At 41.2% G+C, this 12880-nt stretch overlaps 1 protein-coding gene across 5 annotated transcripts in view; it reads left to right on the top strand.

Moving 5' to 3' along the window:
• BBS7 (Bardet-Biedl syndrome 7) overlaps positions 1-12367 on the top strand; it is a 65809-nt gene extending 53442 nt beyond the window's left edge. For 4 of the 5 annotated variants that reach the window (XM_077279038.1, XM_077279037.1, XM_077279041.1 and 1 more), the window contains 2 exons: positions 2950-3073; positions 11079-12367. In XM_077279038.1, coding sequence (XP_077135153.1) covers positions 2950-3073; positions 11079-11212 — 258 coding nt within the window. In that variant the 3' untranslated portion in view covers positions 11213-12367. The remainder of the gene's footprint in view (positions 1-2949; positions 3074-11078) is intronic. The other variant, XM_077279042.1, reaches the window with a different exon arrangement.
• The last annotated feature ends 513 nt before the right edge of the window (positions 12368-12880 follow it).

The raw sequence follows: 12880 nt of genomic DNA, 5'->3' as shown, positions 1-12880 counted from the left end.
ATGACTTAACCCCTTCACCATGCAGCCAATTTTTTTTTATATTTCCGTTTTTTTTCCTCTCCTTTTTCCCTTGCCATAACTCTTTTTTCTGTCCACATAGACATATGAGGGCTTGTTTTTTGCATGACGAGTAGTATTTTTAAATGACACCATTCATTTTTCCACATAGCGTACTTGAAAACAGGGGAAAAAATTCCAAGTTTTTTGGGAATAGTTTTTACGGTGTACATTTTGTGGAAAAATGACCATGCAATATGATTCTCCTCATCAACACGATTACTGTGATGGCAAACATGTCTAGTTATTTTATTATTTTAGTGGTGAAAAAGAAATCAGAAGTTTGAAAAAAAAAAAAAAATCATTTGGAGTTGTCGCCATTTTCCGAGACCTGTTATTTTTCATCCGGTGGAGCTGTGTGATATCTTAATTTTTTGCAGGGCAGCATGATGTTTTTATTAGTACTATTTTGGGATAGATGTGACTTTTTGATCACTTGTTACAGCATTTTTGGCGGAACGGCAGCGACCCAAAAAACTTAATTTTGACATTTTTAAATTTTTCCCATTTACGGTGTGTACTGATAAGGTTAATTATTTTTATATTTTGATAGATCAGACTTTTCTGAATGCGGCGATACCACAAACGTGGGTTTGATTAATTTGTTCTGAATATCCTTATTTTCAATGGGCGGCAAGGGGGATGATTTGAACTTTCTGTTTTTTATATTTTTTTCATGTGTTGTAAAATGTTTTGTTTGTTTTTTTTTAACTGATTTTGTTAGTCCCTTTGGAGAACTTGGAGATGCGATCGTCCAATCGCTTGGGCTATATACAGTGTTGCTACAGCATCGCTGCATATAGCAAAAATCACGGTCTCCTTTGAAGACGGGCAACAAGCAGGGTTTCAAAGGAGCTCCGTAATGACTGGCTCAGGGGTCATCAGCTGACCGCCAGTCGTCATGACAACCCATCGGCGACCCGCAGTCATGTCACGGGCGTGCCGTCATGTGGAGGGAAGGACGTTCTGGCATGTCAGTGCATGTTAAATGCTGCTGTCAGACAGCGGCATTTAACAAGTTAACAATTGCTGGGTATGGGGGGGGGGGAAGGCTTATTGCTTGAGCCCGCTCTATACACCCGCTTCCGACATGCGCCATATATATACAGCGGATGTTGTGAAGGGGTTAAAGGAAACGTCCAATTTTTATGAGCATTTTTTTTTTCATTTTTGCGCACTGTTAAATATCTTGACAAATCTGTATAAGATAACAGCTGGCTGACTACAAACCCTGTTAGAAATTCGGATTCTGTTATTGCGCACTTAACCCCTTAGCCATGTATTCTTCTAGTATCTCACAGAACCTATGCAGGTCCTTCATTCTGCTCTACTATTAGGGTATGTGCACACGTTGCGGATTTTGCTGCGGATCTGCAGCTGATCTGCAGCTGCGGATCCGCAGCGGTTTCCCATGCATTTACAGTATAATGTAAACCTATGGGAAACTAAATCCGCAGTGCCCATGCTGCAGAAAAAACCGTGCAGAAAAGTAGCGGTTTACATTCCGCAGCATGTCAATTCTTTGTGCGGATTCCGCTGCGGGTTTACACCTGCTCCAATAGAAAACTGCAGATGTAAACCCGCAGCGGAAACCGCAATAGAAACCGCAATAAATCCGCAGTCCTCCAGATTACGTGTGCACATACCCTTACTGTGCAGTGATGCAGCTGTCATAGGAGCAGCTATGTTAACTGTAGAGATTAACTCTTGACATCCCAGTAAGGTCTCCCCGGTCCTTTGATTTCTATACAGCTCATCTCCCTCCCTGTCCCTCTGTTTCTGAAAACCTGCTGTTTATATAATCTTGCAAAATCACCAGATGTCAGCTTTCACAGCAGGTCTGCTAATCTCTATACTCTCCCTGTCTGGAGCTGTGCGCTTGTTTAAATGTCCTGTTATCTCTGTGTAAATGTAGTGATAGCAGTGTACCATATATACTCAAGTATAAGCTGACCCGAGTATAAGCCGAGGCATTTAATTTTGCCACAGAAAACTGGCTAAGCTTATAGACTACAGTATAAGCCGGGTCTGCATTGTCCCCTCATCCCTGTCCAGCTATGCGTGGCTCCCCTGTCCTGTCCTGGTATGTGTGGCTTCTTATCCCCTATCCTTGTATGAATGGTTCCTATAAAAAAAAAAGAAAAAACAAAAACATCCTACTTGCCTTCCACGCGCTCTTGCCGCATCTCGTTGGTCCCGGCAGCTCTTCCTGTGCTGAGCGATCATGTGGCCCCGCTCATTAATGTAATGAATATTCCCTGCACGCCTATGGGAGTGGAGATGCGTGCATATTCATTACATTAATGAGCGGGGCCACGTGATCGCTCGGCACAGGAAGAGCTGAAAAACTTGGCTTATACACGAGTATATATGGTACACTAAGAAGAAAGCGCTGATGGCTGAATGTGTTTCAGCAGAACTTGTGCTGAGCTTTATAGTTCTGCTAATACTTAACAGTGTATTCCCATCTACAAGATCCTATTCCTGTATGTAGTAGGTGTAATACTAGTAGTAGTAATAATAATAGAAATATAGTGTAGTTTTTCTGATTCACTATGTCTCTTTCTTCATGTTAAGGCATTGCAGTAGCTTAGGTATCCATGGTTACGACCACTAGCAGCTAACTGATAACTATAACACTGGTTGTAACCATGGATACCTAAGGTCCTACAATGCCTGCATATGAGGAAAGAGACACGGCAAATTAGAAAATCTATACTACATTTATATTGGAGGTATTTACTAATATTATTACACCTACTGTATATTGGGACAGGATCTCTGAGATGGGAATACCCAGAAACTTGCATCATGGAGACTCGTGGCCCCGTGTGTGTTAATCAGTATAGTAGCGTTTTCTAAGTTATGTGAATTATACCTTTCTTCTGGAAGGAGCTTCGGGTTCATGAAGGAAATGCAGACTTTCTGATCCCAGAATATCGCTGTATTCTAGAGGAGGCAGAGCAGCTCCAGGAGGAATACAAGAAACAGCCGGCACATCTTGAAAGGCTTTATGGTAAGATTTTTGTTGTGCTCCCTATTAATGATTTACACAGTATCTGCTTCAGTTCAGCATCGTTAGCTTGGCATTATGATGGGGTGCAGCGGCCCAGCACTTCTACAGGTTTCTTGGGATTTTTTTTCATGATAGACTAAAAATGTTCCTGCACATCAGAATATAATAGCAGCTGTGTAAAGCCTGTGGGGCAGCAGGTACAGAGGCTTCGTGGGGGGGGATAGAAGTGCTCCCGTACAAACCACGAGCACACAGGCTCTGAAGTCTCGGTTGCCTCTGCCATCACTCTGACGTGTGCCGTCCTTTGGTACACGTGCCGTCCTTTGGTACACGTGCCGTCCTTTGGTACACGTGCCATGTGTTTTATTCGGGTCACTGTAGAAGTAAGCTTACTTGCCACTCTCAAGTTAGGATTTTCATAGCTAGAAACTGTAGAAATAAGCAAACGGATTACTGTAGTTATTATTTCTATGCCAGTTTTAATGCCTTTCATGTGGATTATTATTATTATTATTATTATTATTTATTGTTATAGCGCCATTTATTCCATGGCGCTTTACATGTGAGGAGGGGTATACATAATAAAAACAAGTACAATAATCTTAAACAATACAAGTCATAACTGGTACAGGAGGAGAGAGGACCCTGCCCGCGAAGGCTCACAATCTACAAGGGATGGGTGAGAATACAGTAGGCGAGGGCAGAGCTGGTCATGCAGCGGTTTGGTCGATCGGTGGTTACTGCAGGTTGTAGGCTTGTCGGAAGAGGTGGGTCTTCATGCCCTTTTTGAAGGTTTCGATGGTAGGCGAGAGTCTGATGTGTTGTGGTAGAGGGTTCCAGAGTAGGGGTGATACGCGAGAGAAATCTTGTATACGATTGTGGGAAGAGGAGATAAGAGGGGAGTAGAGAAGGAGATCTTGTGAGGATCGGAGGTTGCGTGATGTGGATTTGATGGTATGGAGAAATAACCATTTTTATTAGTCTGTTATCTATTTGTGAACATCTACAGCAATATGCATAATTAGTAGAACAGACACAGTTGATTTTGAAGGGAACCTGTCAACCAAGTTTTTGCTACCTAATCTGACCCTAACCTTAGAGCAGCATGATGTATGGGCACAGATCCTGATTCCAGCGGCGTCATTTACTGGGCTGCTTTTTATAGTTTTTATAAATTTCGTGTTTTATCCCTACCGTAGAAGACTAGTAAATGCATTGCCATGTAGTCCTCTATAGTCATGACCTTTTTATAACCCCGCCCCCACCGCAGATTGGCAGCTTTCTGCCTAAGCATAGTGTAAACAGAAAGCTGCTAATTGGTGGTGTGTGAAGATTTATACAGAGGTAAGAAGAATTTGTGGATAATATGTGCTGCTGGTACCCAATATAATGGATCCAAATACAGACAGAAAGTCTTTGCATTTTTTCTTTATTCAGTTATCTATCTATTATGGGATACCAGGAGCGCAGATTATCCACAAATCCTCCTTCTCTGGGTTTTCCCGGTCTGATGACCCGTTGGGCCTGCAGCAGCTGGATTTAGAAGTGATGGAAATGTTGTGTATACACAACTAAATCAGCCAAACCTTATATAACACCTTTATCTCCCTATTGCGCTGTCTTTTTCCTCTTAGTGTTTTCAGATTTATACAGAGTTCAGCATTGAGAACTGCTAAATCTGCAGTAGTTGAAACCGTTTTAAATCTTAACAGCCCAGTAAGTGATACATCTCTGGAATCAGGGTCTCTGTCCCTTTTATCATGCTGTTCAGATTGCTAAAGGGAATCTGTAACTTGGGTTTTGCTACCATACAGCCATAGTTTATTTTACTCTGGTAAAATGGTAAGTTTTCAAGATGCCACTCTGACATTTCACAAATATACATGAAAGCTACCTAACCCTCACTATTGGGAGATGAGGAAATTAAACTAAATCCAACATATAGGTTTTTTGTTATTTTACAGTATATATAACAGGATCCAAATTGCTTAGATCTGCATTTATTTGTGGTATTCCGGTACATGTACATTAGTAGAATTAGTGAAGAAGCATCCATGAGGGTATGTGTCCACTTTCAGGATGGCCGGCGGTTTGGACGGAGCGGCAAACCCGCTCTGCCCTAAGCTCCGCCCCCTTCTGTGACGCGATGATGCCGGATGTGTTCATTGCACACATCCGGCATCATCGCACCCCACACATAGGGCCCTGTGATTTACCTTGCGGTGGTGCAGCGGCGCCGCAAGGTACACGGACATGCTGCGATCTCAAAAGACGCGCCGCATGTCCGGAATCGCAGGGCTGCCGGATGCGTGTTACCACGCATAGTGGAGATGGGATTTCATAAAATCCCCTCCGCTATTCTGTAACATCTGGACGCTGCGTGTTTGATGCTGCGGCTCTGCGCAGCGTCAAACACGCAGCGTTTCCTGCACGTGGACACATACCCTAAGAAGGCTAACTCCCCATTATCTGCCCATGTAAACATACCTGTGTTCACCCAACGAACGATCGTCTCGCTTTTGTTACCAAAAAATTCATTATCAGCAGCACACGCTGACGATGATTGTTCTGACCCCACCATTGTTTGTTGCCTGTGTAATCAGGCTGGTAACGAGCTCTGAACAATTGTGTGTTAAAAAAAAAAAAAAGGTTAATTAGAAAATAAGGCACAAATCCAATAATCAGAGCAGATTGTTGTGGCGTATTTTGGTGTAGACATATGCCGAAAACACGTAGCGGAAGAAATGAAGTGTTTTTGCACTTTATTTTCTTGTTTTTTTTACAAGCTGTGTCATGCCTTTTTTAATTGTATTATACACACTGTGTGTGTGTGTATGTGTGTGTGTATGTGTGTGTGTATATGTATGTATATATATATATATATATATATATATATATATATATATATATATAATCATTAATTAAACACAGCTGGCCTCCAATTAAGGAGTAGAACCATCTCAAGGAGGATCACAAGGAACTGGACAGCATGTGACTTAAATATGAGTGTCTGAGCAAAGGGCCTGAATACTTATGACAATGTGATATTTCAGTTTTTCTTTTTTATTAAATTTGTAAAAATTTTTACATTTCTGTTTTTTTTTTTTCAGTCAAGATGGGGTGCAGAGTGTACATTAATGTGAAAAAAATGAACTGTTTTGAATTTACCAAATGGCTGCAATGAAACAAAGAGTGAAAAATATAAAGGGGTCTGAATACTTTCCGTACCCACTGTAGCTGGATTTATGGTCTTTGCCTCTACGCCATACTCCTCTCAGAAGGGATAGTAAAAAGCTGGTAACAGATTCTCTTTAAGGGTATGTGCACACGTTGCGGATTTGGCCCTGCGGATCCACAGCAGTTTTCCATGCGGTGTACAGTACAATGTAAACTTATGGAAAGCCAAATCAACTGTGTACATGCTGCGGAAAATTCCGCGCAGGAATGCAGCAGTTTATTTTCCGCAGCATGTCAATTCTTTGTTCAGATTCCGCAGCGTTTTACACCTATTCCATTACACTATGTTCCAAATTATTATGCAAATTACACTTTTATCAGATTTTCCTAAATGGTCGGTGCAAATGACAGTCAGTCTAATAAAAGTCATCACCCGTTAGAGTATACATCAAATTTTATTGAATAAACCTCCCAATGATAACAGTATAATCTCCAAAATGAATAAAAACTCAAAATGCACTGTTCCAAATTATTATGCACAGTAGAATTTCTAAACATTTGATATGTTTTAAAGAACTGAAAATGCTCATTTGTGGAATTTGCAGCATTAGGAGGTCACATTCACTGAACAAAAAAGCTATTTAACACCAAAACATCCAAACAGGCCAAGTTACATGTTAACATAGGACCCATTATTTGACACCACCTTCACAATTCTTGCATCCATTGAACTTGTGAGTTTTTGGAGAGTTTCTGCTTGTATTTCTTTGCATGAAGTTGGAATAGCCTCCCAGAGCTGCTGTTTTGATGTGAACTGCTTCCCACCCTCATAGATCTTTTGCTTGATGATCCTCGAAAGGTTCTCTATAGGGTTGAGGTCAGGGGAAGATGGTGGCCACACCATGAGTTTATCTCCTTTTATGCCCATAGCAGCCAATGACTCAGAGGTATTCTTTGCAGCATGAGATGGTGCATTGTCAGCATGAAGATGATTTTGCTCCTGAAGGCACGTTTCTGCTTTTTAGACCATAGAAGAAAGTTGTCAGTCAGAAACTCTATATACTTTGCAGAGGTCATTTTCACACCTTCAGGAACCTTAAAGGGCCCTACCAGCTGTTTCTCCATGATTCCGGCCCAAAACATGACTCCTCCACCTCCTCGCTGACGTTGCAGCCTTGTTGGGACATGGTGGCCATCCACCAACCATCCACTACTCCATCCATCTGGACCATCCAGGGTTGCTCAACACTTATCAGTAAACAAGACTATTTGGAAATTAGTCTTCATGTATGTGTGGGCCCAATACAATCATTTCTGCTTGTGAACACTGTTTAAGGGTGGTCGAATAGTAGGTTTATGCACCACAGCAAGCCTTTGAAGGAGCCTACACCTTGAGGTTTGAGGGACTCCAGAGGCACCAGCAGCTTCAAATATCTGTTTGCTGCTTTGTAATGGCTTTTTAGCCGCTGCTCTCTTAATCCGATGAACTTGCCTGGCAGAAATCTTCCTCATTATGCCTTTATCAGCACAAACACATTTGTGCTCAGATACAGCCACAAATCTCTTAACAGTACGATGATCACGCTTATGTTTTTGGAAAATTTCTAATGTTTTCATCCCTTGAGCAAGGCATTTGATGCTTTTCAGCAGCAGAGAGATCCTTTTTCTTTCCCATGTTACTTGAAAACTCTGACCTGCTTAATAATGTGGAACATCATTTTTAAGTAGTTTTCCTTTAATTAGAATCACCTGGAAAACCAATTATCACATGTATTTAAGATTGATTTCAGTGATCCATTGAATCCTGAGACACAATACCATCCACGAGTTTATTTGAAAAACAAAACAATTAAATCTTTATGACACTTAAATCCAATTTGCATAATAATTTGGAACACAGTGTATAGGAATCCGCAGGTGTAATAACGCAGGCGAAATCCGCAGAAAACCCGCAGGTAAAACGCAGGTCATTTTATCTGCGGATTCTGCAGAATCCACGTGGAAAAATCCGCAATGGAATCCGCAACGTGTGCACATACCCTAATATGTTACAGAGGCCGCAAAGGGTTGCTAATCATTGGAGATCTGGATCCTGAGACCCCCACAACCGCTCAAAGCGGCTCTCTGAAGCGAATAGTGCACAGGCTCAATAAAACAAATAGAGAAAAAGACCAGCACATCCAAACTAGTGTGAACAGGTGCCAAACAAAAAAAAAAGCATATAACTTGAAAAACGATAAAGGTTGCACCATGATTTACCAAGAATGAATACTCTAGAGCATTGAAACTGCATTACTGCCATAGAAAATGGGGAAAAAAAGAAAAAAAGCGCTATTTAATGTATATATAAAATATTAATCTGCAAAATTGCTATGAAAATTACAGTAAAAAAGAAGGTACTAAAAGCATAGATTGGCCAATATATGTGAGCCCAACTGCCACATCAAGGCATCCTTCAAAAGTTGGGTCCCTGTCCTGATATGTCACCTCTCCTGGGCAAATTAAGCCTCCAATTTATGGGGCAGGAATGGCCAGCTAACTATTTAAAATCACCTGTGGCTGATGGGAGTGGGGGAGCACATGTCCAAAAAGGGTTTAATACAAGAGTAATCATTCTTGGTAAATCATGGTGCAACCTTGGGGCCCATCCCCTGCTTTGTTCAGAGTTTGGTGAACGGACCCATATGTTCACTATTGAGTCCGTACACCGCTCTGTATTCGCAGCTCATGCTGGAGCTGTGCGCTTCAGAGTAGTCTTTTGAGCAATCGGTGGGGGTCTAAGGATCTAGACCCCCACTGATCAGCAACATCATAAAACTGTTTACAAACAATAGTTGCCCTTTAAGGTTGGGAGCTTTATGCGTGAAACCTTTTAGATTCAGAAATGTGTCAGATGCTGATTTACATGGTTTTCAGGAAGTTCGATGGCAGCAGTTCACAGTCCTTATTGATGTTCGTCTCAGGTCTTACTTTTTGTCACACCCATAGGCCCCATTCACACCTCCTGATTTTGCTGGTACTGGAAAAAACAGCATCTGTGTTATCCATGTTCATGTGTACGTGTGCGCCATCCATGTGGCACATACTGGAATAGAATGCAGGATAGAAATTACAGATGTTTAGGGGTTAAAGATGTGCAAATATATGGATATGGGGTAGATGGATGGATATGGGGTAGATGGATGGATAATGGGGTAGATGGATGGATATGGGGTAGATGGATGGATATGAGGTAGATGGATGGATAAGGGGTAGATATGGGGTAGCTGGATAGATATGGGGTAGCTGGATATGGGGTAGCTGGATATGGGGTAGCTGGATATGGAGTAGCTGGATATGGGGTAGATAGATAGATAAGGGGTAGATATGGGGTAGCTGGATAGATATGGGGTAGCTGGATAGATATGGGGTAGCTGGATATGGAGTAGCTGGATATGGGGTAGATCGATAGATGGATAGATATGGGGTAGCTGGATAGATATGGGGTAGCTGGATAGATATGGGGTAGCTGGATAGATATGGGGTAGCTGGATAGATATGGGGTAGATGGATATGGAGTAGATGGATGGATACGGGGTAGATGGATACGGGGTAGATGGATAACCGCAAGACATGTCATTAGTGACTTGCGTTGTTGCTTACTGTAAATGTATAAATAAATAAATAGGTTAGATGGATATGGAGTAGATGGATATGGAGTAGATGGATATGGGGTAGATGGATAGATATGGGGTAGATGGATAGATATGGGGTAGATGGATGGATATGGGGTAGATGGATGGATATGGGGTAGATGAATGGATATGGGGTAGATGGATAGATATGGGGTAGATGGATAGATATGGGGTAGATGGATAGATATGGGGTAGATGGATAGATATGGGGTAGATGGATAGATATGGGGTAGATGGATGGATATGGAGTGGATGGATATGGAGTGGATGGATATGGAGTGGATGGATATGGAGTGGATGGATATGGAGTGGATGGATGGATATGGAGTGGATGGATGGATATGGAGTGGATGGATGGATATGGAGTGGATGGATGGATATGGGGTAGATGGATAACCGCAAGACATGTCATTAGTGACTTGCGTTGTTGCTTACTGTAAATGTATAAATAAATAAATGGTAAAGTAGATGGCTGTGAGCTGATATTATCAGGCTGGGAAGGTCCATAGTTATTGGGTCCTTCCCAGCCTAAAAATATGAGCCCGCATCTGCCCCAGAAGTGGCGCAGCACATTAGATACACCAATTCTGGTGCTTCACCTTTGCTCTTCCCGATGCCACTGCAACATGGTAATCGGGTTAATGGGATTTGGGGTCGATGTCAGCTGTGAATTGTCCAAAAACACAGCTGACATCAAGCCATGGTGTTGGTAATTTGGTAATGGAGAGGTGGTTATAATAGGTGTACATAGGAAAAATGACATGGCACGTACCCGAAACAGGGACGTGTGAAGGGGGCCTAATCATACAATAGGTCTTGTCAGTAAAGATGCTGATCTAATAGAAATACAGATTAACCATTTAATAAACAGCAATTTTAATAATCGCCTTATTTACTTAATCCAGAAGTAACAGCCATAGATTACAACATAGAATCCCAGGTAACGTTAATCGCTGGTTTTCACATACATAGAAACTGATTTTGTGTGATTTATGTCATTTTCGTTTCAATGCAGATTTCTTATCCAATAGTTGTGTTATCAGTTTAGTTCACTAAGATGCTTTGTTCTACTCGTATCATTAATTTGTGGATAAAGAAGCCGCATGACTATGGGGTAGGAGTGTATTTATATGGTTGTCTCCTTTGTTTTATAGGCATGATAACAGACCTCTTCATTGACAAGTTCAAATTCAAGGGCACCAATGTGAAATCCAAGGTGCCGCTGTTACTGGAGATTTTGGATAATTATGACCAGAACGCTCTGATGACATTTTTTGATGCTCAGTAAATAGTTCTTAGCAATGAACTGTGAATTCTATCAGTTATGTACAGTATTTATAATGCGGAGATGTTGTGATGTCACTGTCCTGTTGTGTTAGGTTACTCACACCCGGCAATGATTGCATTTACAAGCTGTTTATTATTACATTAGGATTTTTCTATATGTGCTGACTTGTTTGCTATTACCGTAATCCCTATTAACAATACAGAGGTTTAGAATTAAAGCAGGGAGTAATGAATCGGAGGAGCTCTGTGGATATGTGTCGGGGTTTCAGTAACAATTACCTGTGTGCTTCACATTGCCCCATTCACAGGACAAAAATTGAAAAGACAAGTTTAAATAGAAATCTGTAGATAAACAAGCCACTTAAAGGAAACGTGACGTCAGAAAATTACCAATTTTTTAAACCCGGTTTTTGTGTATTCTGAAAACAAACTGTTCCTGACGTGCCGTTCCCCGGTCCAGAGTGTTTAGCACTGTTCCCAATGTCGGTTATTGTCTGCAGGGCTGATATCACGGAGACAGCGCTGCAGCCAATAAATGAACGCAGCGGCTCGAGCCGTCAACTCTGGCTGAGCTCTGTTATTGTCTGCATTTTCTGACGACATTCGTTTTAAGTGACTTTTATATGAGGCAATTAGTTGATCTAATGATTTTTTTTTTTACAGTCTTAATTAAGGGTCCCAATCATTGTTCAGTGCAAACGTGTGCAGCCATTCAACAATCAGCGTGAATTTACTTGTTTGCCAGTGCTTGTCTTTTGTGAGCACCTAAATTATCATGGAGGGTGTGCCGTCTCCTTGAGTGCACGAGTGTCTGCTGGTCCTGAGAAGTGCAAACGAGAGGAAAGAAAAGTGAGCAATTATGGAAAAACATACAATTGTAACATGCAATCCACATTTCTCAACTTCCTTCTCTATTAGAATTGCTGTTATATAGCCATGTACTTTTACCTAAACATGTGTTACATTAGTTCTTAGTCATAATGCAGTTTAGTACAATAAAAACTGCTTTTGCCTTTTTCTGCTTTATTGTTCTGCATTTACACACATTTTTTTTTTATCTAGCTCAGTGACATTTTTTGGGACATAATTTACGGTAATTTGTTTATTGGAAAGAGATTTAATTAGACACAAGCTTCATTAAAATATTTCAATATACAAATATGCGTGTAGTGTCTGTTTCTTCTACATGGTATGTTAAAAAGCCAGATTTGACCCAGCACTTAGAAGAAAAGAATTCAGAAGGCCATTTAAAGAAGTCGTCCCACAATCACGACTTTTCACGTTTTACACAGGATAGGTCATAAGTATCTGATTTTCTCACTGATGTGACTCCAACTGATCATGGGAGTCATATGTCCTTTATTTGAATGCGGCATCAGTTGCGCATTGATGCTGCCGCTCAATTAATTGTCTATTGATCTAGTAGAAATAGCCAAGCTCTATACTCTACAGTACTATCTCTATCAGTCCCATAGACAATAAATCATAGCTGCAGAGACTGGCAGCATCTAGGAGAGGGTTGCGAAAGTGCATGCCCCCAGAGAAGACTCTGAACAAACACCCATTGGATTGCAAGCAGAAATTTCACATACTAGACTCCAGGAGCAATAAAGGAGGATATCTCTGCAAAAGAGCAATGCATCGCAAAACAGAAAAAAAAATGGCAGAA

This window comes from Ranitomeya variabilis, chromosome 1 (assembly GCF_051348905.1).
Source record: "Ranitomeya variabilis isolate aRanVar5 chromosome 1, aRanVar5.hap1, whole genome shotgun sequence".
In the NCBI taxonomy this organism is placed as follows: Eukaryota; Metazoa; Chordata; class Amphibia; order Anura; family Dendrobatidae; genus Ranitomeya; species Ranitomeya variabilis.
This window is presented reverse-complemented; position numbering and strand designations above follow the sequence as displayed.